Source organism: Haliotis asinina, unplaced genomic scaffold, assembly GCF_037392515.1.
Source record: "Haliotis asinina isolate JCU_RB_2024 unplaced genomic scaffold, JCU_Hal_asi_v2 scaffold_19, whole genome shotgun sequence".
NCBI lineage: Eukaryota > Metazoa > Mollusca > Gastropoda > Lepetellida > Haliotidae > Haliotis > Haliotis asinina.
Genome location: NW_027133891.1, coordinates 238,247 through 265,864, shown reverse-complemented (window position 1 = coordinate 265,864; position 27,618 = coordinate 238,247). Strand labels below are relative to the sequence as shown.

General features: G+C 38.7%; 2 protein-coding genes across 3 annotated transcripts; both read right to left on the bottom strand.

Annotated features, from left to right (window-relative positions):
- Positions 1–1,304: 1,304 nt before the first annotated feature.
- Positions 1,305–19,484, bottom strand: LOC137269937 (glutamate-rich protein 6-like). The gene is made up of 10 exons (XM_067803775.1): positions 19,113–19,484; positions 13,890–13,957; positions 12,434–12,550; positions 10,952–10,990; positions 8,587–8,747; positions 8,167–8,252; positions 6,257–6,409; positions 5,543–5,771; positions 4,396–4,475; positions 1,305–4,124 (listed from the first exon to the last, which is right to left on the bottom strand). The coding sequence occupies exons 1-10, from the start codon at positions 19,373–19,375 to the stop codon at positions 3,929–3,931; spliced, it is 1,392 nt and encodes a 463-aa protein (XP_067659876.1). The 5' UTR covers positions 19,376–19,484; the 3' UTR covers positions 1,305–3,928.
- A 1,826-nt stretch (positions 19,485–21,310) lies between these two features.
- Positions 21,311–25,357, bottom strand: LOC137269943 (uncharacterized). Of its 2 annotated transcripts, XR_010955079.1 has the most exons (4): positions 25,167–25,309; positions 24,709–24,782; positions 24,184–24,272; positions 21,311–22,635 (listed from the first exon to the last, which is right to left on the bottom strand). XR_010955079.1 is itself a non-coding variant. In XM_067803780.1 (3 exons), the coding sequence occupies exons 1-3, from the start codon at positions 25,227–25,229 to the stop codon at positions 22,419–22,421; spliced, it is 369 nt and encodes a 122-aa protein (XP_067659881.1). In that variant the 5' UTR covers positions 25,230–25,357; the 3' UTR covers positions 21,311–22,418. The 2 variants fall into 2 exon arrangements, 1 of the variants encoding a protein (XP_067659881.1); XM_067803780.1 differs by lacking the exon at positions 24,709–24,782 and having other exon boundaries at positions 25,167–25,357.
- Positions 25,358–27,618: the final 2,261 nt, after the last annotated feature.

The following is a 27,618-nucleotide window of genomic DNA, read 5'->3' as shown; positions in this document are numbered from 1 at the left end:
TTCAGAAACAAGAATACCAAGCCGCCTCCTGTCACCGACAGCCAGTTTCCTGGGCCTCCCTGGTGCTCACTGCTATATCCATTTGCAATGGTTTTCAAAACACCATAAACAATGGACAAACGGATGCCTGTTCTACTTGAAATTTCTCTGATCTGGTGTCCTTGTTATAATACTCTAAAATCAACTTCCTCTTCTCTCAATCATCCATGACCTGTGAAGGTCAGGTGTAGACTAGGCCTCCAGCAACCCATGCTTGCCACAAAAGGCGACTATGCTTGTCTTAAGAGGCGACTAATGGGATTGGGTGATCAGGCTCCCTGACTTGGCTGACACATGTCATCGGTTCCCAATTGTGTACATCAATGCTCATGCTGTTGATCACCAGATTGTCTGGTCCAAAGGCGTAAAACTAAACTCATATCAATCACACTGAGGATCACTGAAAATGTCATCTGCTAGGAAGAAAACAAAGGGGGATAATTCTTCCCAAATGAAAAAGGATTCCTACAATTTTCAGTAATTTCTGGTCATGCTATAGCTCCATTCCTTGCTATAAGGTTTCTATTACGCAGAAAGTTCAAATGATTTAGATACAAACAGGCCAAGGACTATAGGAACCCCCCTGCAATATTCTCCATCTGACTGGAATAGTATCCGAAGTCTGCACTGTCCTTGGGAGTACATCTCAAGATGAGTCGACCAGCAACTCATAAAGACTAGTAAATCAAGTAGTCGCTCTAGGTCGTCAACATGGAGCGGCTGTGGTGATATCAATTAGCCTCTTCCAAAATCATTTTTTTGTACAAGAGGTTGGTCCTTGCACTCCCAACATCCCTTTCGTACCAAATTCTGCTCTCTGTAAATTATATCATTGTAAGAGCAGTAAGATAACAGGAGCTTCGTCATAAAACCAGTAAATATTTGGTATTGTGTATTCAAATGTGATAAAGCGGAAGTTTCTGGGATCAGTCAACTCTCCTTTCTTGGGGAGAAGAATTGTGTAACCATTGTCGAACCTTTGCAGAGCCCCTGTATCCCTCCCCTAGACGCGTCTATGTCCTCAGATGCATTGTTCATGTCCTTAGATGCACTGTCCATGTCCTTAGATGCATTGTTCATTTACCTAGACTTGACGATTACGAGGATGGCTACAAAGAGCATGGTGTGAATTACAAAGCCTTGGAGGTTTCAAACAAGAAAGAAGTGAGGTCCTGTATTATACTGATTAGCCTGTATTTGTGATGTCATACGGAAACTATCTGCATTCAGGGGTGAGAATGTCAAAACACATAAAACAATGGGTAAAGGGAAATTCAGGTGGTTTATTTACAAGAATAACGCATTGACCACACTCCCACATCAATAGGTCACAAAAAGTTCATAAGATATTAGCTACGGCATGATACAGGTCAGTTGATTAGGTGTTTCCCCAAAACATCTTTCGATATTCACTGCATAGTTCATACTAACTCATATTAAGTGATATAAATTTGCTAATTGCATGATTATGGGTAATTCAAAAAACCTTGAATGTTCCATAATACTGTAGAATACTTTGCAAGTAGTCTCATTGTATCTAAAAAAATGGCTTCATTAGATTAAGATTGTTAACTCAATATGATTCTATGTTGAATTATTAATTACAAAAAAGTGTATTGTGCTAGTGAAGAGCGCTTGTAAGACAATATTTAACACATGTCAAGTGAGTGAGTTGGGTTTTACATAGATTTTAAAGTTATTCCAGCAATATCACGGCAGGGGACACCCAAAATGGGCTTCACACATTGTACCCATGAGGGGAATCAAACCCAGACCTTTGGTATGACAAACAAACACTGTACCCACTGGGCTACCCCTCCTCCCTTAATACATATCAAAAATCAAAAAGTCAATAATCATTTCGGCATGTCATTCTTAAAACGGTTGGTTTTTTAAGTGATTTCATTCAATGAAGTAGTATATGAAATATAAGCAAATATCTTGGGTAAAGTGCTACAGTTGTGTTAAATAACTTGCAAATATGTCAGAGCAACAATCTGAGTAGCATGGGGGTCATTCATATTATAAATGAGAAAGAAACCATCACATTGATGGATTGAGATTGTATTTCCTGCAAGAAACAAAATGTATTTGAATGAAACACAGGCAAAATGTTTACCATAAAAACTTGGTTATACATTTAAATAATTTAAATCTGTCTCAGTCCTACTGTTGCGATGCCCAAAATGCTTGACAAATGTGCAAGGATTTATACCCAAGCATAGAGATTACTGCAATACAGTAAAAGGTTTGTCGTGCTGGAAATTGAAATTTTAATGAGGAGATAAACATACTGTGTTGGAAATTCAGAGGCATAGAAATAAATCATATTAGCTCCAAATCTGACAAATCTGAACCAAACGCTTAGCATGACGTTTTATATAAAAAAATCTAGGGGTATTCACATTTTGTTCTGTGCGTCCTATTTTTCAACACAGTATGTTTCTCTCCATTCTACCACATCCATGTTATTAAGATTTAATAATAATAATTTAATAATGTGTTGGAAAATCAAAGGTGACTTAAGTTAAACTAACAAAATTCAGTATTTATTGAAGTGAGGGTAAAATATGAAATATATATGGATTCCAACTTTGTCAATCAATGTTCATCAATCTTTGAAAATGTTTCAGTACAAATATTCAACATACTGCAATTGTGCATCTATAATCACTACATTCAGTCACCCCAGTGATCAGACCCTCTATATTGTTTCCAAGGCAATATGATTCACACTGTACAACACAAGTTATTACATTGCAATGAGTGGATTGCTGTCACTCACAGAACTGAATACTGGAATAGTATTACTTTCAGCAATATTTTCAGAAACATGATTAAAGATAAAATAAAAGTAAAAACAATTCTGTGAATTTTGGCAGCAGAATTTCAGTAAAATGAACTGGGAATTCTAAGCTGAGGGGTTAAGAAGACAATGGGATTAGGGGAGAAAAATAAGAAACCCCACTGACCCAGGTCAATGTAGGCACCATTGGGAGTTAATAAGACAGAGGCATACAGGAGTTAGTAAAGGCAGGGGTTCAAAATTGTTTTTAAAAGCCTCTTTCCACAGGGCCAAAGACTTCAAGAAAGTAACTTGTCCTGACTAATTTTCCACTTGCTCTGATTTTATGACACTGTTTGATGCTAATGTTTACTGGGCTATTTAAAAAAGAGTGGTAAATTTCAAAGAACAATAGTTCTAAATTACTATTATTGTGAAATGTAATAGCTACATTATGAGCAGATGAGATGATGAAATGAACTTCAAGTTTATTTGCAGTATGAAACCATAAGTGGATATTATCTAGTAGCCCACAGACAAGTAAGATACCATTATTTGACTGCCCGAAATGAAAACGGACTTGTCCCGGGCGTCGGGCGATGGGATTTTTTAACCCCTGATAAAGGTCATGTTAATTATAAAATGTTCAGTAAACAATAAGTATGAGATGTAAGTAAATGCTCCAGAATATATGTGAAACTGTGCAGTCCTAAGTACCTGTAATAGATTGGTTCATGATAAGTCTGAACAACGCTGTCGAGATGGTAGATTTAGATATTTGTATTTTGAGACCAACAAGACTATCAAGCATTCTTTTTGTATAAAAGAGAATAAACATAAAATATGAGACATGCTTAGGGATATTGGAAAAACCTGACTTTTCAAAAAGTCATGTTCCTCAACACAATATGAGATAATACTAGAAATAAGTGTATTTTTGCATACACATGAATATTTCTTTTAGTAGGAAAACCTATTTTAACAATATTGAAAATGTAAAGAAATGTCTCCTCAAAACAGTTCAAGGCATATCACAGTGACTTTGGAGTTGAATGTACTTAACAAACAAGGTCCCTGAAGCACATGGCAAAGAGAAAAGGGGAGTCAGTTGACAGTAACAACTGGCAGTGACCCCTTCCCTTGTGCAGACTTGCTCCTGGACAACCTGGTTGCAGACTTCTCCTGACGTAGTTTCTCTGTGCGTTGTAGTTTGGATGTGAGGTGGATTGGTGGAAGGATCTTGTCAAGTTTGGGTGACTTGGGGAACTTCAGCAAGTTTGAGACTTTGTCAAGAATTGATCTATAATGAAAAGTCCAAAGGTCATCATGAGTGAGGTCAAAAGGTCATCATGAGTGAGGTCAAAAGGTCATCAAGGTCATGAGGTAATCACAAAAGAGGTCATGAGGTCAAGGTCAGATCTCAGGCAGTCAAAAGCCATGAGTGAGGTCAAAAGGTTTGTAAAGTACTAAGTGAGCATTGAGTCCTGAGTCAAAGATAGTGAAGTGTGACAGGAAAGATGAAAGTCCATTTGTTAATGTGAATGCTTAAATGGTATGGGTTTGTAACTTACTCAACATAAGCCTTCCGCTCATCCAAGAACAGGGCTGCCTCATCAATCTCCTTGGGTGGGATGTTTTCTGGAGCCACCAGCTACAACGATAAAACATGATGACAGAAACTCCAAAGGGTATAAAAAAGAAACGTCCATAATATACCATTCACAAAAGGTAGGGGATATTGGATTTACCAGAATGATAAAATACGAAGGATGAAGCTAAGAAAGAAACAGATCATGAAAAGAAATTAAGGGAAAATGGGACAATTTATTCCATTCCTTTGGAAATGTTTCATCTGTATGAATACACAATACTTTTTCTCAATGCATTGGCATTGGCTAGTGGTATGCTTCCAAAATTGGAACACCTCCTACTTTTTAATAGTATAACAATCATACACACCCACTCAACAACTGCCTTACACATCGTCATTAAAGTCTATTTTGATGGAGCTCAGCTAACACAGGCTCTAAGTTATTCCCTTGCTGTTGAGGCAAGGTGTTATTATTACTACAGGCTACTGCAGATCATACCCTAAACAGTGCTGGTATTGGCATATAACCTGCAATACAATACATCACAATGCTAACATTTTATTCACAATACTTTAACAAAGTATTGTCCACTTTTTCTGTGTTAGGATACGAATCCTGATACAAGGATATCACTACGATATGTATCACAATATGAGAATCTTCAATTCTAACACCAACTACAAAACGCATTAAGGTCAAAAACCAAACCAGTTTTAAAGTATTTTGTCAAATTCCGCCAGTGATGTTAAATGTTCATTCGAAAATGAGATAATTACGTTTATACACTGATTTTGTAAATGCTGATAAGATGCGAACGCTATGTCTGATACAGGTCTTGAGGCAAGAATTTCTGAGGAAACGTTTACTTATGAACGGAAATAAGTAAGCATACACTTTAATCATCTAACTGAAGTAGTCTCTCTTTTTTTTGACTGATATTGTGATCTGGCAATATGCTAAGTTAGACATAAATGCATTGTGGCCCATTCGTATGGAGATATACAACAATGTTAAACTTTGCATCAGTTCACTGTATCAACAACCAATGCATTGATGCGTATCGATGAATCCTCACACCACAACCAATAACTATGCATTGCTGAGGAGGACTTTATATCACTCCTACCTTGAGACGTGAGCCCACATTGAAGCGGCAACTCCTCTTCTTGGCTGTTAGGGTGAGTGCGATGCTGTCCTGGTTCATCACACGCACACCAATGTAGCGGTTCAGGCCGAAGCAGATTGGCTGGAAGGGTGGAGCATGTACGTGAGTCTCTTGATCCTTCCACGTCCACTTCCTTCTCCGGCCCCCATGAACATCCAGCTCGATGCCACCCAGCTGGTCAAAGTACAACCTTCAAACAGTTTAGTTTGGTGATTAGGTATATTGATATTTGATGGAGAATAAAATGATTAGATCCATTTTACCTACCACCCACTAGATCATGTCATCAGGCCTGGTGACTTGTAAGGTTGCATGTTTGTTGTTTGATGTGCACTCAGCAATATTCCAGCTACATGGTCAGAAAATAATCAAGTCAGAACCTGACAATCCAATGATCAACATCATAAGCACTGATGAAAAAATTTCAGATATGATGACTCATGTTAACCTGACAATCCTGCCCACCCAATCCATTTAGTGACCTCTTACGAGAAGCATGGATTCCTGAAGGCCAATTCCATCCTGGATCTTCACAGGCATGTTGTGCCAAGACATTGTGGCATGGAACTCTTAACTCAAGAAAGGATTCGTCATTGGAGACTTAACACTGTACAAATCCCTATGACATAGCCTAAACAGTCCTAATATCAAAACTTTGACCCTTCTTTCACTTACCTCACTATTCCGTTGTTATGGTAACATGACCCATATCCACTGGGTTCAAACACAGCTTTGACTGTGCGGCTGGGATTTTCGTCATGCACTACGTAGATGTACTGACCAAGGCTAACATAGCTTATGAGGATGGCGATCTGACCGTTAGGGTAGCTGACCATTGGTCAAGGAGATAACCAAGTCACAAAGACTCCATACAGGGATAAAAGGTTGAGAATTTAAACAGTATTTCAGACACTTTGGAACTTTGCAGCGATGAGTTCCATATTTAAAACAGAAACATTCTTGTAAATGATTCTCAAAACATATGTCTCTTCTTCATACAATCTGTGTTTAGTTTGATTTTAAGTATTGTACAATCTTGAAATTCAAATATGAAGAACATAACTGGAAAGTGAGTGAGAGAGTGAATGAGTTATTAACAATATTCTGGGGGACACCAGGAATGGGCGACACACATTTTACCCATGTGGGGAATCAAACCTGGGTCTTTGGTTTGATGAGTTTGATGTAATGAAAGACCATGAGGCCACAAAAATATAAATACACCCCTAAAAGTTAAACCCCACCCCACCCTCAATGCTGTGAATAAATAATATAGAATAATTCAGAGTAACATAAGCACGATAATAAATCATGACCCATATCGACATAGGCATATTTAAAGTTAGGTCCCTCGAATGTCTGTCACATTGATGAACCTAACACGTCCTGATGTGGTGTTGCCAACCAGTAAACAGACATGGTGTATCTTGGAATCAGAGTCATGTCTCTAATGATGCATTGGTTTGTTTGCTGTTTGTTTACGACCATACTCAAGTACTGAGGACTGTTAAATTCCATGATTGATATCATGAGCATATATATATATGTAATTGGGATATGATGACATGCTTCAAGATGTCATCGAGCTTGAGCTTGATCATAGTTTTCATCTTTGGCCTTAGGACAAAACTAAGCTGCTGAAGACCAATTTTAATTCAGATCTTCACAGTTGACAAAAATTGGTTAATGAAGACCAATTCTAACCCTCTTCTACACAGGAGACAAGCATAGATTGCTCAAGACAAGCGCTAACCTAAGTCTTCAAGGGGGACAAAAATGGGTTAATGAAGACCAATATTTACCCAGACCTTCATGCGTTGATAGCAAATGATTATCCTGGTACTATTGTTATGAGAGTGTATTTTCTGTAAATTGTAATAGTGATTAAGTGATTATTATTATTGGGTCACAATGTTTAGAGATTTGAGTGATAGCTCTTATGGGTCACATTTCGTATAATAAATGTTCAGTGCTATTAGAATTTTAGCAGCAGGCCTCTACAGTTGCCTCCCTTGATTAATTGTGTTTACTCATGGGAGTCTGTGAGAAAGTTGGTGGCGATGTGGTCACAAAGTGCTCGAATATTCAAGAATCAGTGACTGCTTATATATAAGGCTGGCTACTGTGTTAACGACACACACAGACTTACACACATGGATTTACTGTAGTTGTCATCATTCGGCTTATCTACGTATGACTGCCTCTTCGTCTGATTGCCAACATCAACCTACATTCAACACTGACCTCTCGCCATGTAACATTCGGTACAACTGTTTCTCTCTCTCAAAAAAAGATGTTGGTGAGTTGATATTATATTTGTGACCCATTACATCAGATTTGACTCAGCTGCATTGTATTGGAAACCTCTATATTGAATCTTTGTATCTTGCTATTTGACTGCTCAATACATAATATTGAATATTTTAGACTTGTCAATGTCATATTTTGCTGGTTCTAAGGGGATTTCTTACACCTTTTGTCACAGCAAATTATTCACCGTAGCAATATATACCTACAACAAACAATACCTAACAGGTCTGATGTGTTATGTGATGTAGTTACACTGTAGTACTACAGAAGGATACAATATGTTGCCTGATCCATCTGGGAATACGGTCAGGAATTTCTTCCCATCCTCATAAAACTTCTGTATCAATGGTCGCTCATGGAACTGAAACACATTTAAATTTTAAATGTAATTATTATAGAGATATCTACTATTGTCTTGTGTGTGTCTCATAGTTCAATAAAAACAGAATGCCGTTTTCTACAACGTTTCAATTTTATAACTAAATAAATTAAATTTTAAATCAATTGAATTATCTAACAGAGTCAAATTTTGAATTAATTACATTTTTTAGTTAAATAAAAACAGAATGTCGTTTTCTCCAACAGAATGCCGTTTTCTCCAACATGTTTCAATCTGATATTTATGATTGAAATTTCCCCGTGATCCTCTCCGTACTTATCAAGGCCGGGTTTAACTAGGTCAGTACACCACCTACCCTCCCTGTTCCCATCATAGCTGGGTTTAAAGGTTCAGGTATGAAGATATCAATATCTTCCTCCTCATTGTTAAGAGGGCTTGGCGGCCGCAACGTCCAACCTTCCTCTAGACATCGCTGCGACGACAACTGGTAGTTGATCGTCTTCATTTGGCGAGCAACTGCATCAAACATGAAATAAACAATCAAGCAATCATCTTAAACAAAACTAATCCCCAAACCAAAACATCTTAAAACTTTCTGGAAAGGTATCAAAGAAAAATATTTACAACCATTGTGACTAATCTTAGACTAAAGAATATGTCATATAAACAAGAAAGCATCCTTCTATTTTTTTTCTTTTTTTAAACATAAATATACTGAAAAGCAAAAGTTAAGAAACATTAAACAAAAGATAAATAAAAGTAAGCGTTCATGTTTATGTCTTTAAATTAAAAACTCGACAAAAAGACAGTGTTGTGTTTCTTTTGCTGTTCATTATATGTATGCAATAATTAGCTGCATGAATATACTAGAAAGAAATATGTTACGACTGTTTAATGTTCCTGAACATGTGGACATGAGGAGCTCATAATATTTTTCTAACCTCAGCAATCTTTGTCCTTAGGCCTAAGCAATATGGCACGAGTATGGTCAAGCATGCATTTTTTACCCCCTAAAAACCAACATACTATTAGTGAGACAACTTTCAATGACACACAACAAACATGTTAGTGATGGCTAGTCTTCCAACACTCATCCAAGCTTTACACTATCCAACTACACAAACATTACAAATATTTTTCCTGATTTTTGTCCGTACAACTATCTCTCAATACGAGATCAAGGCTGAAAGTATTAATGTGGACGCATTTAAATATTTTGGTTGCAGGTTCTGCATGAGAGAGTGAGTGAATGCGTGCTTTCAGTCTTATGCCACACTCGGCAATATTCCAGTCATATGGCGGCTGTTTCTAAATAATCGAGTCTGGACCATACAATCCAGTGATAACAACATGAGCATCCACCTGCACAACTGGGAACCGATGACATGTGTCAACCAAATCAGCGAGTCTGATCACCTGATCCCGTTAGTCGCCTCTTACGACTAGCATAGTCGCCTTTTATGGCAAGCATGGGTTCCTGAAGGCCTATTCTACCCCAGGACATTCACAGATTTCTTCATGAGAGACTTTATGTTCCCAAAAATTGAGAATATAGTGGGAATCTATGCAGGGATGGGTGGCTTTGAGGATACAGAGGATCATGTGACATGTCATGTGACCACGACACATGCACTTTGACTGGACTTGTAAATGTGGGTGAAAATTCAGCATGGAACTAAAAAAAGCGGTAGTGTAGGAGACGTTCACAGGTATGTTCTTCTGACTGCATGATGTCTGGTAGTAACCTGGGGCAGGACATGGCAAGGATTTGGCACAATGGGGCAGGAAGTGACATCATCACAGGATATTGTCAGCATGACTTGGATTTCATTCATGATCAAGCTGCTAACATGATGAACATTTTTATTAAGCCATAATCATACATGATTTAAAAGTGTATGGTAACTTAAAAAGTCGTGTTTCACAAACTGGGTCAGTGACTGTACAGATTTACCGACATGACTGGATTTTCACTTGGCACGGGCAAGCGGGCCAGTATCTATTTTGCAATTTGCACACTGACATTAACAAGAGTACAATGAAAGAAATGCTGAACTATTTTTAAAGACAGAAGAGCTGGAGGAGGTGATGTCACTTCCTGTAAGAAGCTGTGGTAGAGAATGAGTTCAGTTTATTGCGTAGACGGTATGATGAGGATGGGGATATTTGGAGAAGCATGGATCCAGTGAGATCTCGTCAGAATCCTGGTTTCCTGGTAAGAGCTGATGCACACTGGTACATAACCCAGATCTGGACTTCAGTCACACAGATGCAATATATATTTATTAGTAAAACCAATGATATGATGAACGTCACACGCCCGACTTACGTTCATTTACAGTAATCGCATAGCAAAACACTCACAAATAAATAAACAAATAAATAAACAAATAAATAAATAAATAAATAAATAAATAAATAAATAAATAAATAAATAAATCAATCAATCAATGATGGATGGATGGATGAAAACAAACATTTCCAAATTATCAACCATTAACATCAATAATAGTGAGCTTACACAAAAACTTACTTTTTAAAATACAAATACATTATAAATATACAATTATTTTCCCTGTGACATGGCAAAACTAATGACTACATCCCCTTGAGGAAGATTCCCTCTTGTTAATACAATCTGCTGGGTTTAATGATATACAAGCAACACGGGTACACTGTATATGAAAGGGTTGATATATATGTCCCGGACACCTGCCAACCTTCATTGGGGAGAACCCCAGTCGATCTGTTCGAGGTCGCTGTCAAAAACACAATAAATAGCTAGCTATAAAAATTTCATCCAGTCGTATTTAATGTATTAACTTGCACAACTTATCATATTATTGGGAAAGTGATATGCAATTTGGTGTATGAAGATTATACTAGCAGTTTAAAGGATTGTTATCTGAGAAATATTCAAATTCTGTCAACCATCTATTAGGAAGACATTTACATCTCAATGTCCACAAAAAAATGGAACAGGTTAACACAATTTGCTTGCACAGTGAAGGCTTGCATAAAACAAATCAAACATCAACATGAAATAAACATCCAAAACACAAACATCTCAACAAAACAAACAAATTGATGGAATATGAAATAATGACAGATGAGTATCCAAGATGCTGCAGACTGCCCTGTTTGTGTTGCAGCATCCCCTATGTAGGGGAGATAACTCATGTCTATCTGATTCACTTTGCTTGTGGAATGAATCAAATCTGCAGTAATTTTGGCAGTGTTGATGTTTGAAAGTCTCCACTCTCAGAGTGACTGTTACTTATTAATCCACACAACTGCACAATGTGAGAAGAAACACTGTTAGTCTGAAAATCTTATTCTTAGATACTGTGTGATTATAATGCTGGCCCATTGCTAAATTTCTTCAAATTTCAAAAGGCTTATCTGATTTTCCAAAAACATCTAACCCCACACAACCTAAAAACAAAACGACACTTTTCACAAGAATGAATTAACCCACTATGTTTTCAAATAATAAAAAAAACGACGAAGATCTGGGTTGTCAGCAACTCATGTCGTCATTTCCCAATTTCATATATCAATGTCCATTCTGTGGAACATTGGATGGTTGAGATTTGATTGTTTACTGACAGCCACCAGCAAGCTGGAGTATTGCTGCAGGCACAACAAACAAACAACAACAAAACAGTTAAAAACATTCCCCAATGTCTTCAAGTAATACAAAACTGAACAAAAATACAAAAACAAAATCTTTAAATAATTAAAACACCCCAGAAATGTCTTCAAATAAGCAAAACACCTCGAGTGTAGCATAAAACAAATAAATGAAAAAACAATGAAAAACATCCTCAAACATCTTCAAATAAACTAAATAACTCTTAACATCATCAACTGAAAACCCCCAAACTCTCTTCTTCAAACAATAAAACCCCTAATGTCTTCAAATGAAGGAAACAACCCCAAAAGTCTTCAAATAAACAAAATAAACAAAGTCTTCAAATAAACAAAACAATCCAAAATTTCTTTAAATAAAAAAACAAAACAAAAACAAACACCCCTTACATCTTCAACTGAAGAAAAGCAACCAAACATCTCCGAATAAACAAAAGAACCCCTAATGTCATCAAATAAACAAACTAACCCCAACACTGGTCAAATGACCAAAATGTCCCCAGCAATGGTCAAGTGAACGAATGCATGCAGACAACCACACTCTGACCTACCACCGTCCTTATAGGAGATTCCTTGGGCAGGTATAATGTTGGCTTTGATAGCCGCGACCTGTGTGGCCCGCGCAGAGGGCATGACGCCCCCAACCTGCCCCCCAGCGCCCCCTGATGCTGGAGTGAAGGAAACAGGGATAGAGAGAAAGGAAAGGAAACAAAGAAGAAAGAATAATTTCATCCATGAAAGTATTAGACAGAGAATCAATGAATTGCTTAAAATACTGTTGCTTCTCAGGGCCTAAATTTCCGAAGCTGTCTTAGCACTAAGATAGTAAGTACCTTACATTAACATTGACTTACAGCTGTCTTAGCACTAACAGAGTTTTGTAAATCTAGGCCCAGGACTTCAAAGAAAGACAAAACATTTACAAACTTTCTTTGTTCACCTCACTAGCTCTGATGACATAGCATTGTTATCACTGGGCACAATGCAGTTATGCCAACAATGCACATTAAAAATACAGTATCACTTGGCTTTTATTCTATTTCGTGTATTACCACTGGTGTCTCATAACACCTGGTGTCTTCTGTGGGCCAAAGACTCGTGTTATTGTGAGGGATGACTGCATGCAAGTTAACTGCCTCTGGCGGTTATGGATATTGATTTGATCAATTGTGGCGATTCAATCTACTTAGGCATCAGGGCCATTGTTTGGGTGGGTTGTTAGTCTGTTTATTGACCACTACAAAGTAACCCACCAAAATTGGTCTATTTGAATGAGTCTGTCTGAGTCTCACTTCACGATTTTTCAATTTCACAGAAAGTGCTGGCTCGTTCACATGCCAAAAGTTAGACAGACTCCACCTTTACGGCAATATGGACTAGTACGTAATTCTCGATTATACGCGTATACGCGTAATTCTCGATTAGTACCTCGAGCATAGAAAGTCCATGTTGAGCTTGAGGCGGCATGGAACATGACCTACAGTACATGGGCAAAAGTAAGAGTTCTAAAACGTTTTACTCTAGAGATGAAAAATTCAATAGTCACTCACAGCTAGGTCAGTGCTTGATGCCCCTGAAGAGGAACTGGTCTGTCTATCTACCAGCACTATACTAAAGGGAGGTATTACAGCTGTAGAATGCTGTACATTACACTCAATAGCCACTTACAGCTATATCAGAGCTTGATTCCTCTGAAGACGAACTAGACTGTATCTACCTAGCAGTACAGTATAACAGGGAGGACAACACTGTACATTACACTCAATAGACACTTACAGGTGTATCAGAGCTTGGTTCCTTTGAAGACGAACAAGATTGTATCTACCTAGCAGTACAGTACAACAGGGAGGACTCAGTTGTACAACACTGTACATTACACTCTATAGACACTTACAGGTGTATCAGAACTTGGTTCCTCTGAAGACGAACAAGATTGTATCTACCTAGCAGTACAGTACAACAGGTGAGGTAAGAGCTGTACAACACTGTACATTTATAGACACTTACAGCTGTAGAAGTTCTGTTGCAAGCCACTAGCCTCCTGCTGTCTTCGCTGCAGTTCTCTCTCACGCATTCTGAAATATATCACAAATAGTTTCATCCTCAAACTCTGGCAATATGTCAAATCTTGTATGATCTTCCAAAACAACTGTCAGCTAAAATATAAAATGAAGCAAACTGTGCAGGCAATAGCTACTGAGGCTTTAGCGCAACCGCCATGTATCTCTGCTTATTTGGCTAAAGTGCTGTTGAGAAAAATACTGAGATAATGAAGGCCAGACTTCTTTTAAAAATCCAACAAATCACATGATTAAACAAAACTTTGAAATATGAGAAAAAAACCAAAGAAAAGCCATGGGGTTTTCATTCAACCTGAAAAACATAACATGACAATAATAATAATCACATTGCATTAAATATATCATTCCAAATACTGTAACTTAAAACTTCTTGGAACATTATTTGAAAATTTACAAAAGACGATATGCAACAGACATACTAGTACTTCTTCAGTTTAACATAAGGGAGGTAACTTTTTCACTTCTTACTCAACATAATAAGGTAATACAAAATAATTTGTCTTTTAATAATATAACATATTGATCAGAGGAAAAAAAAGAAGTCTGGCCTAACTATACTAAGGTGCCCCAACTGTAACCATGGTAACCATGGATAAAAATAATATAAATTTAACGAATGTGATTTAGAACTGGTGACTACATAAGATCAACATAAAACCTTAGTATTTACAATATATCTTCACCTCAAAATATCCACGAGCAAACACTGGATGTTACTCAGTAACTCACAAATTACTTTTCCAAATGTTAAGAGGGAGTTTTTTCAAAACTTTCAAGTTTAAAAATAGCCTATGTCTTATTGTGAGTTAATGATCACTGAAAAATATATCATACATAATTATCTTACCTCACATTTTCTGTTTGGCTAAGTGCTCCTCTACTATTTTCAGTGTACCCTACTTACAAGCAGGGTGCACTGCTATACACCCCGCTGCCAATGGCAACTACTTCTCTACTTTGTGGTAGTACCTCTTTATCTCAAATAACATTGAATCACACATGATGCACAAAAAGAACCCATGTATTTTGAATGAATATTGATGAAAGGGAGGTAACTCAAAATCTGTTTTTCTTGTATCATCTGCAAAATCTAGCGATGACTATGAAAAAGTTTGCTGCACATTCCATTAAAAAATTTTGACAAAAAATTCCAAAGTAGTCTCTGTGAATATTAAGAAGGGGAATGCAAGAAGCAAGATTTGAATCATTTGAATCACACAGCTTAGCTGAAGTATACAATCCGATACCCAAGTTTAAAACAGTTCAAAATTAACATTGAAGTGTCTGGTAAGATAAATATGTTGTTCAGTGGTCCTTTGGAGCCGATGGGTTGATGTACCCTTGATGTCTGTTCATGTTCCCCTCGCCCTTCAGGGTCAGGGAACATAAACAAACATTGAGGGTACATCAACCATTATGCCCCACTCATGACCAGGGAACAACTTTTAAGATCTACAAATTTCAAAGACTACAAACACTTTTGCTGAAAAAAAAAGCTACAGATGTCAGAGATTTTGCTGAGTGTGAATCAAAGCAGTCCTGCATCTTGACAGATATATGTGAACTCTTGGCCCAGAGACCAAATCTACATTACATGACATTTGAAATCATCTCTATGACCAAATAAAATGATGCGACTGTCTTCATATTGATGCTATAATGGCTGCATGTGTGTGTTGAAATCTGTATTAGGTAATCCAGTCATCGATATCATGAACATTCCACACTACAGTTGTACGATGACACAATCGGCTGAACCTAACCCTCTGACAGCCATTGTCAGCCATCACTACAAGCATACATTTTCCAGTAATAATACTAATCTAGAATACCATGAGTGCATGATGCTTTATGCCATAGAAAACCACGAACAGACAGTAAGAAAGTAACACTGGACTAGATCATCTATGCAGTGATAAAACAAAATAAGAATAATAAAAAATATGTCCTATAACCATAGATTACCTCCCGTGAGCTACAGTATATTTCTTTTTGCTGGAAAAATAAGTGACAGAGCTTTAATCTTTAATAACAATTGCAGAGCGCTATATAAATTGCGGTGAATAAGTTATCAAGGTTAATTCTTCATGTGTCATTAATTAAAAATGTCATGACATTTTGATACAAACATGTAGTGCATATGCCCTGAAATTTGGTTCATTCATGTGGGAGAAAAACTCTTGGAAAGAAATATTTGCTTCCATATTAAATCAAAAACAGCCTTTTAACTCATTTACATAAAAAGCTCATCTTTGCACATTCTTTTTTAACATTCTGAGTTTAAGTTTGATATTTATTGTGCAGTCATAAAATTTAAATATGAAAAACATTAAAAGAAAGTGTGAGTTTTACACCGCTTTTAGAAATATTCCAGCAACATCACTGTAAGGGGCATGAGAAATGGGATTCACACAATGTGTCCATTAAGGAATGGAGTGAGTGAGTGAGAATGGGTTTATGTTACTTTTAGCGATATTCCACCAATATCACAGGTCACATCAAAAAAGGACTTAACACACTGCACCCATGTGGGACGTGGAACCTGGGCCTCTGACATGAAGAGCAAACACTTCAACACTAGGCACTCCAGTGGCGCTTACTGGAACGTAATCATTCACACCAACATATATTTCATATAACTGGTGGCATTCAGTTCTGTATTTCATATTTCATTCAAGACGAATTAATAAAAGCAAATTAAAGCCTGGTAAGCATCAACGTATTTTATATTCATGTTGATAAAAAAGTATATATTTATAGAAGAATGTACAATGCTATCATAAAATATTTACTATCTAGCTAATTTAGCACTATATTCTGATGCAGTTACGTGTAGAATAATGCAAAGCTGCAATCTGTGGTTGGTTGGTTGTTTAGCAGTGCACTCAGGAATATTTCAGCCATATAATGGTGGTCTGTAAGTAATCAAGCCTGAACCAAAACTTCCAGTGATCAACATCATGAGCCTCGATCTACACAAATTGAGATAGGATGACATGTGTGAACCAAGTCAGCTAGTCTGACCATCCGATCCTGTAAGTCGCCTCCTACGACAAGCATAGTCGCCTTTTATGGCAAGCCTGGGTTGCTGAAGGCCTATCTTCACAGGTCCTAACATAACAAAAATGTATTGGCCAGAATCACGTTTATATGATTATGTTATCATGTTCCTGTTTCCGTTTCGTGAGATACGATGACTTGTGTCAATCAAGCCAGTGAGTCTGACCACCGGATCCCGCAAGTCTCCTCTTACTACAAGCATGGGTCACTGAAGACAAATTCCAAACGGGATCTTCACTGGTGCCACAAACGTTTGTTTGAAAGTTTGTTATGAAAATGCAGCCATATTTCAGCTACCTGACAGGAACAGATTATGTTTGGACCGGACAAACCAGAGACTGATATCATGAGCACAAGAATATGTAAATGAGGTACAATAACATGCAAGCAAAGAAGTCGGTGTGTCCTCCCACTAGAACCACTACGGCCAAGTCTTAAATTTCAAGCCAGGTTTGCAAGTGTGGAAACTGTTCTCATCAAGTCGGTTAACATCTTGCCTAAAGAAAGCATATCTCGTATTTGGACACATGAGGTCACTGAACATCTGGAGATGTCACAAGGAATGTGATACAGCTGGACAACCACTGGCAGTAACGCAATGTCAGTTATTAAGTGACCCAACCAACTTTCTTACATCAGAGGCAGGAAGATAGCAGCTACACATTCCTAATGGTAGAATGAGTGAGTAAGTTTATTTTTATGATGCACTCAATAATATTCCAGCTATATGGTGGCAGTCTATAATAATAAAGTCTGGACCAGACAATCCAGTGATCAACAGCATGAGCATTGATCTGCACAACTGGGAACCAATGACATATGTCGATTCGATTCCTGTCACTGATTAGTCGCCTCTTACGACAAATATAATCACCTTTTGTGGCAAGCATGGGTTGCTGAAGACCTATTCTACCCCTGATAGTAGCAGAAGGAAATAAAACAAAAATTAACATAATCTTGAGACTGATTACCTCCGAGGAGTAAAAGAATATTTCTTTTTGCTGAAAAAGTAAATCAAGAAACAGAAACAGATGAAAACATATGTGTGTAGAGCTCTATGGAACATATTTGATAATGTTTACTCACAGCTTATTATTTTTTTTATTGTAAACAATCTATAACACACAATTATACTAAAAATCCTCAAATTATAAATTATAGGTCATGTGATGATACTGCTGGTCTGGAGGAGGATCAAGGATTGAGTTGAAGTAGGGGGCGCTTTATATAGAGAATGAAGACACAACATGTATCTGATAGCGTTGCTGACTATGAAACTATATATATGTGTATACACTAATAACACATGAAACCTGAGTGAATGGTTTTACACCACCTTTAGCAGTATTCCAGCAATATCAGGACACTAGAAACGGGCTCACAAACAAATGCCTTAACCACTAGGCTACCCTATGGCAATGACTCAAGCAGCCAAACATATCCTCCTAAATCACAAATTGACGACATATAACACATACTTTGGATATGACGTGACAAAAAGGTCGACATAAAGTAGTCAACAACATGGATGTGTCTATTTCAAAATATACGTTCATTAATTTGAACCCATAAACATAGATCTCTGGAAAACCCAAGGGACATAACTCAGCATATTCCAGCTCCTTATAGTCTGCAGTGAAAACGTACCAATGAATTTCACTTTAAACAAAAATGTAAACCACATAAAATGAAATTAAGATTATGAATCCTCATACTGCACGTTTAAAATGTAACCCTCAGAACTGTATTCAACTCAGGAAAAAAGGTTGTTTAAGAAACAATCACAGATTCAAATCAAATAATATTGGTTTGTATTACGAGGGGGTAAGCACAGTAGATGGAACAGTGAAGCAATGAGCGTTAACTAGACCAACCCTGCTTGTTTTCAATGTTCCAGTTAAGGTGCATACCCCTTTATAATACAAACAAATAAAGCAATTTGAAACTATGATCATTTGTCAAACAAATTTCCTGAGTTGAATAAAATTCTTAAAGACGAAATCAGTCTTTCCAATTTTAAACGAGAAATAACAAGTGAGAAAATTTACAGCCTTTCACAGTTTTGTGAAGTTGATGGTGATCTAGATACCTTTGCACTGCTCTCTCCTTTGCTGCCTTTCTGTCATTCTTGTTGCCAAAGTGAGCGTGTGGTTTGATGTTGATCAGCTTGTTGGCATGCCTCGTCTCCTCCTCAAGATCCATGGCTGTGGTGGTTGCAAAGTTCACAAATTCTCGATACTCCTCGCAGCAGTACAGTTCATGTGGGGGAAGTTGTCGCTGGCGTTCCACTGAGGGGAAAGGTTTAATGTTCTGCCTGCAGAACTCACATTTGCCGCCAAACATGCCATACATGCGTCCACACTCATCCACAGGGTAGTCAGGGATGTCCGTCCCTTCCTTCTCTCGCCGCTTCTCGGGGTCCTCCACTTCAATATCAGCAAGCTCAGACTCTCGGATGTACTGTAGGTAAAGTATTGATGTAAGCATTAGGATGCACCAGTGGGAGATGCATGCATTAGGATGCACCACTGAGAGATGCACGCATTAGGATGCACCAGTGAGAGATGCAGCTTACAAGCACTACTGGCAGACAAGAATAAGTTGAACAGCGACCTGACAATTCACTTGTATTAACATGTGCCTACTGGCATTTGCCACTGTGACCGAGCGTTGGGGTGAAGCATGGGAGTTTGTCATGCACTGACTACTTCTCGTAAATGCGTTCAAAGTGCCAGCCCAACCTATCCTTGTTTGGCAGTAGGATTCATCATTGTCTGGTGCAAGTGCAATAGTCCATTATTCATAGTGTCCAGTGGTTCTTAATTCTGCGGTGCTGACTATTACTGTGAATAGGATCCGAACCCACGACCACTGGATTCTGCTACGCCTAAAAGGGGCCTTGTGTTTTGTCATAATATATCACTACGAGATCCATATTTGTATACCTGAAGTCATGTTTTATTTGAAATATCCCCTGTGTTTTAAGGGCAATTATTGTAATTTTATTGTCCGTATTTATGTCCCAAGGTTTTTAAAACAAACTATCATTAAAATATTGTGACAGTTCACTATTTCTTACGAGGGAGGAGTACAAGACAGGAACAGCAGGTACACGAGAAGCACGTACACAAGAGCCAACAAAGTTATTGATTCATTTATATTTTATTATATCTGTTATTATTATACCTATATTATGCCGTTTCCATCCTTCCTCGGACGCCTGCCTATTCCTCTCTTTTGTATTTCCCAGCTCGTGAGAAAGAGTGAAGTGTGTCAATGTTTTAATGATAGATTGTTACACAAGTTTTTTTTATTTGAGAGTATTAAGTCTTTGAAAAAATACTTTGCTGTTTTGATCAGAATCAGCGTTTCAATGAGTCTCATATGTTTAAAGGTTTTCGAGTTTTGCAATTTTGAGCCAAACGGACTGTAATTTACTACAGGTATACAAAGTTTAGTCCATTCATAACTATCACTCGATGCATTTCGGGAGAGGTGAGTTAGTGAGTTTAGTTTTACGCCGCACTCAGCAATATTCCAGCTATATGGCGGTGGTCTGTAAATAATCGAGTCTGGACCAGACAATCCAGTGATCAACATCATGAGCATCGATCTGCGCAAATCGGAACCGATGACATGTGTCAACCAAGTCAGCAAGCCTGCATACACCCGATTACATGCATGCATACATACATACATACATACATACATACATACATACATACATACATACATACATACATACATACATACATACATACATACATACATACATACATATGTGGAAGTCACAAAGTATATCGTCATCATTTATCATGGTTAAGTTTCTCCATCACCAAAAGTAAATGAAGCGCTCATACAATGGGGAGTTGTCTCCCTTAACTGTACACCGACAGCTGTATGATTTTTGAGCATTTTACAAAATGCAGTCCTAAAAATTGTAACTTCACATTTTGAGCGAAACTTGCAAAAACACTTGGTTGGGAAAACCTGTCTCTCAACTTGTTATGCAGCTGTGACATGAAGTAACAACGTGCAGTTCGTCTTCAACCGCAGACACATTCAATTTCGAGTCACAATATCCACCATGCACAATGAAAATGATTCAGAACCGAAAGTAGATGAAGCGGTGGTAAAATGATGAGTTGTCTCCCTTGGCAGTTAACATTAGCGGTCTCGTGTGTGTGGACTCAAGAATATACAGTGCTAAAGATTGTGACGAAGTAGCATCCTCCATAACTTTCTTAGATTTGTCTACATCACATAAATTACTTGTACAAGTTCAAGTTCAAGTTCAAGTTCAATTTCAATTTATTTCGGTAGTGGTGGCCTTGGGCCCCGGGTACAAGCAATATATAACATTTTGCTTTTGTGCTTTTAGGCAAGAGCGTGAATGGCATAATTATACAAGCAGAAACATTGTACAACTGAATAATAGTGATTATAACTTGACAGAATGGTGATGCAAAGGTTGATACAGTTCACTCTCTTGCATTGGAAAAGTAGCAACAATTTGATGCAAAATTGCTTAAAAAGGAGATTGATGTCTAACAATTTTGAAGCAAAATTCTGCACGAAAAGCATACCGAATGATGGCAAATTATATTTGTATACAGTGATCAATGCGAACAATATTATGTAGTTGTTACAAGTCAGACAACTAAACTATAACAACTGTAGGAAGACAAGATGTTCTGTGAAATATGACGGAGTTATATCCCTTGCATCAGGTATTGGGCTACTTCTGTCTCACAACTGAGGCCTTGAATATGTATTTAGCTAACAATGACCGATTCTTGCACGTCATAATGTGGACAAATTTCCATTCATTGGACAGATAATGGGGAATGTTCAGCAGTTGAGATCGAAGATCATCACATTGAGGGCAACTAATAAGAAAATAAATGTCATCCTCAAGTACTTTTGGGCATAGTCAAACAGGACTTGAACATCCTCTCTCTCTTTCTCTCTTCTCTAGCAATTCTGACCACGGAATCATAATTTGTACATCTGAATCTGGTTAAAGCTGTTCTATATCTGTCTAGTTGCACCACACTAAAATACAACTCCATTTCAAATGAAGATTTCTGTTGGCAAATAAAGAGATAACTTGGCGCTTTCTCTCATGTTTGCTGACCAATTTTGAGTAAACATGTAATTGTAAATGCCGATGATTTTCTCCCTGCACCATTGAGGTGAGGTGAGGTGAGGTGAGGTGAGGTGAGGTGAGGTTTGAGGCTGAGAGACTGTCAGGGGAGATAATTAAGAAGGACAAAAGCCAATCAGCGAAGTCCATACTAACACATGTATGTTTTCAATTAGATTCACAACTAAGGCAAGTAAACCTTCCATGGATGTAAAGGGTGGGGGAACCGGAACGGTCCTGTAATGACTGTCAGAGTTGGTGGGGTGGGGTGGGGTGGGGTGGGGTGGGGTGGGGTGGGGTGGGAGTGGGGTTAGGTCGTGGACCTCCGTATGTTGTACGGTCGGTTTGTGATAAGCTTCCTGGATGAATCTTCTCTGGAGGTCCATTTCTCGTCCATGCCTCTGTTCCTTCACCGACTCCCAGCTTCAAGGGCAGTAGACTTGGCATCACACATATTTTCTCGAACCTGCAATTGAGGCACCGGGAGAAACTTACAAGCTCACATTAAACAAAATGGTCAAAGACAAACGGAAACTACTACAGCAGGAAGATCGTGGAAAGTACCGGTTTTGTATCCTTTCAAAAATAAATCCTACATTCAGCATAAGATTTGTCAAACATTTAACACCAAAATTCTATTTGTTTTCACCAATCTTTTTGAATGATTTGCAGAAAGTGAACGAGATAGAATTTAATGTAACAGAAGAAATTTCATGCAAATCAGCCCTGACCAGAGATGACAAACATTGAGAAACCAACAGGTGAATAAACGTTTCTTCACGTTCACCTTTCCTTGTCCTAGAGAGATACAAATGCTGGTAGTTGCTTGGGGAACATTAAGAAAGAACAGTGCTTAGGAACATACTACAATAATATATAAAGTATCAGTACAAAGTCACGTACTTACTAAAGCAGAATAATTACAATGAGAGGCGTAACATTTACCATCATTAAGGCACCTTTAGCAGAAGCTTTAAATGTTTTCTTCACAGAGTGAAATTTAAAAAAACAAAAAACTATTGGAATTGCACAGGACAAACTTCTTAACTTCACTTAAAAATAATAATGTGAGCATGAAAACAGAAACAATTTCCAAAAGTTGGCTGCACAAATTTACAAGTTGACAGTCTGTGCCTGGAGCCTTGTCTAAAGTAATATTTCTGCTGGGCAAATAAACATGTTTAGTTGGAAGGGTAACTACCTTGGTAAACTTTTTACAGTTTTCAAAACACAAGGGTGTAATTGCAGTGTATGGGTTGCTGACTTTGGCACAGACTTGGTTGAGGAATTCAGCGAAGTAATGTGTGCAAGAATGGACATGAGTTACACATATCCAATCAATTACTAAATATACAATGCCGTAACGTCTGTCAAGACTTATTGTTAATCAGACTGACTAATATAATGGCAGACTAAAATACATCCCAGGAGAGAGTTGGTCGGCGAAGCACCCATCTCATCTTCATGACTCTAAACTAGTCATAGGCCACAGCAGAAGAAGACATTTGAAGAATACGTGGCTATTTCAAGAACCTTTGTTAACAACACAAACATCTAAAAGCAGGTGTTAGGACACATGTCAAGGTAGCACCCAAACAGTGCAGAAATCAGGAAGGAAAGGCCTAACCTAAGTAACCCTAAGGATGGGAAAGGGGTGTTGGATGGGAAAGGAGATCCAAGGGCTAAGGATACAGTTGAGGGTGCCCTACCCTTGGGTATGATGTCATCACCCTCCTCACTACAGAAGCCCTTCACATCAACTACAAATTAGAACAAGCTACAAAACCAGCTTGACGGCTTGATGAGCTTGACAACAAACTGCATCCCTTGCATCATGGCAGTAGGAGTAGGAGTAGGAGTAGGAGTAGGAGTAGGAGTAGGAGTAGGAGTAGGAGTAGGAGTAGGAGTAGGAGAGGGAGAGGAGAGGAGAGGGAGAGGAGAGGAGAGGGTATGCAGAATGCCGTAAATACTGCACATCACACATATCTAACGCTATTGAACACAGTGAACTTACCTGCACTGCACAATCTTGCCTCGCAGGGGCTGTGTAGAGGTTGTGTCCTGAGGTTGTGTCAGAGGCAGCACCGTCATGACAGTCAGGGTCTGCAACAACATTCAACACACTGACCACCACTTACTAGCAGCAAGTAAAGAAAGATGATACCTCATTGCTAAAGCTCGGAAACCATGGTAACCAAATAAACAAAGATGATATGCTAACTCACAGTATTCATTGTGCATATTTGTTTGTAAATATAGACATGAACATGTACTGTGAGTGAAAGTGATATTTTTCAAGGTTCCCTGTGATTGCAGGCCAATACGAAGTGCATTAGTGGCTGTCAAGTTTACAATCTGTCACAAATAACTGTGGAGAACTGGTATCACAGTGAACATGTTTCCCATGGTCCCAGGCTGCGGAACATCGGTTCAGCAGAAGGGCAGAACATAGCATGCTGGTTGTTTAAGAAAGTATAAGTATTACACACGCCTTCATAAACGCGATATAAGTGGATAATATTCATAACAGACAACTGACCTTTTATGCTCAGGGGCAGAAACTATTAGCTGGTGCATTGAATGTGCAGACTCGCGAAAGAAATTAAGCACACACTGAAACAAAACAAAACTAAACGAAGCGCTCGTAAAATACCTTGGCAGTCACCAAGAAACAAAGCAAATACCTTGTAATGAGAGAACATATATGGGTATATGGTCTCTGTTTGAATTGTTGAGTTATAGGTTGAAAGGCACGGCGATTCATTTATTATACTATGCACAGCAAAATACAAGCAGTTCCCTACATGCTTCCCCTCAACAAAAAGCAGTTGGAATAGAGGCACGAAAACGGGTGACACTGTTTTACACGAAAGAGTTGCAGCAACTGGCTGTCGAAAACATGGCAATGTTATAACCATTACTGTTTGGGCAAACACCAGTCACCTCGGCGCTAGAAAAATAAATAAAATGTGGAGTGAAAGACATTGATATCCTTACCTCCAGACTGATTGATGTCATACGCGTGGCTGAGCAGCGGCAACAAGCCCTCCCTGCACCCATAGTGAGGCGGTGCTCGCTGTCATGATCAGCTGACGGAGGTAAACATTGTGCTTGCGACTTTCGGGTTACCTAGTGCGTGTGAATGCAGGTGACAGTGTCTACTCCAGATGCGTGTTTACATGAAAAGTGGAAACGAGCAGAAGTGAATGAGAGCTATGATGAAAAAGAGAATATACTGTAATGTATGTATGTATGGATGTATGTAGAGAAAATAAAGTGGCATTGTGCACAAATGATAGCTTAGGAGCTGGTTACAGGGAGAGTATATGAGAGAAGCGCAAAGGAGGGAGGCAGGCGGGCTGGCGGGCGTGCGGGCGTGCGGGCGTGTGGGGGAGGGATGAGTGGAGGCGATAGTACTACGTGACCATATATGGGAGATGAATGAAGTTGAGGCAGTGTGAGGTGGGTGTTTTTTTTTTGGTTTGAAGTGTTTTTCGGGGGCCTTGGTATAATTTGGTGGTGGATGTGTGGTAGATGTGTGGTAGATATGCATATGTGTTGGTTGCGAGATCGTAAAGAAGATGGTTGTGGCGAAGAGATTGATTGGTGTGTCGGAGGGATCGGGCTCGTTGAGGATGTGGACGAAGGCCATTGGTGGGTTGACATTGTCTGCGATGGGCAGGTTGTGGATGGGTGTGCAAGAGTGCCTTCAAGAAACCCGAGAGGGCACCGATTCCGATGTCTTCTGGCATCGGTGTCGATGGTTCCAGTCGGGATGCCGATTTGGCGCTCAGGCCAAGAATTTTGGCCACGACTTCGGGCTGTGGAATTTTGCGACCCTAAGATGATACAGGAAAGCGCAATGACACGATGGAATCGGTGGTAAACACGACAGCTTCCGGGTCAGAGTTCTTTAATGACGCATAAGACTCAAAACCTATGGAAAATATTTTTTGGGTTCTTGTTGTGATTGCGACAATAACATTCCTCAATGCAATTTGGACAAGTTTTTTCAATCATTCAACAACCGCGAGTGTGTCCAGTAACTGCTTCCAGCGTCCAGCACTCCATTTTTTAAGAAGCAATACACCTGAAGCCCTTGTTCTAAACAATGTACACTGTTTGTGGACATCTGGTACTCCTATGCACGAAACGAAGGGGAGCAGGATGTAAATTAATGAGCGCTACGACAACGTAATGCATTCTTTTCATAAACCACAATCAAGAAACGTTGCAGAGGGTTATTAAACGGTAAATATACAAAGAACATTACTTTGATGTAATTAAGAAATGCCAATGTGCGCATTAGTAAAATTAGTCAAACTATTATGGCATGAATGGTGTTTTTGATTTTGTTTTGAACACTTTGCGCAGCGGTTCTGTAATTATAACTGTGACCAATGCCACCGGAAACGCGTAGCAAGAAGCATGTGTTACTAATGCAGAGTCACGGAATCGTAACACGAATCTCGGCATAAACGGTGTAAGTAAAACTCCACCGTTATAGGGGGACGTTGTGCCGAGTGCAAATGTTATGCTGACAGTAGCAGAGGGGATTGAATGTTTTTATTTAAACGTGTTCTTTTGTCAGAAAACGGGGGAATCTCTCGCTTTGCTGGCAGGGTAGGAGTTTGGGGACGAAGTATGTTGTTTGCAAAACGTTGCTCAGACCACGGATACCACACTGAAAAACGTTCTTTCTGCGTAATCATACAGGGAAAAATACTCATATCGCATTAGCTTGAATGGTTATTATTGTACATTGTACATTGCTATCACTATTGCTATCGCTATTACTGTGCTGGTGTTGGTGTTGGTGTTGTTGTCGTTGTTGTCGTTGTTGTTGTTGTTGTTGGTGGTGGTGGTGGTGGTGGTGGTGGTGGTCTGTTGCTCAGCGCCACACTCAGCACCATGGCGACTATAGGGTGGCGTTCTTGACACACAGTCTAGTAATCAACTACATGGAAGGAAGATTGACTGTGCTTTAGTCTGTCGTACAGACCCTGAAGCAAATATATCCAAGAAAGCCTATTCAAGTCTACAAAATGTGACAAGTCTTGATTTCCGTAGCTTCAATGAAGGACATTTCAGGTCTCCATTTCAGTATAATATTATGTCTTAACTATGAACATTTTTTTAAGTAAAATGCGTGCGCCTGACCGTGTCTTGAAGAGTCATACCCACTCACGACTTCAGTCAGACAGTACAGTGTTGAACGCATTGCTGCCTGGGTCCAGGATCCAAGGTAACATGCACTGTTTCTGTAACATCACTCGGGTATCTGGACGACGGGTGCGGTAGCAAGATGTACAGACAAACATACTAAAGTCAAGAAGTAACTTGGTATTCCTTCCTTCCTTCCTTCGATGATCTTAAACCTGAGTATAAGGGGTAAAGAAAAATAGGAAAGTAGGACCGATTTGCAAAAATATCATTTACAAAATGATGA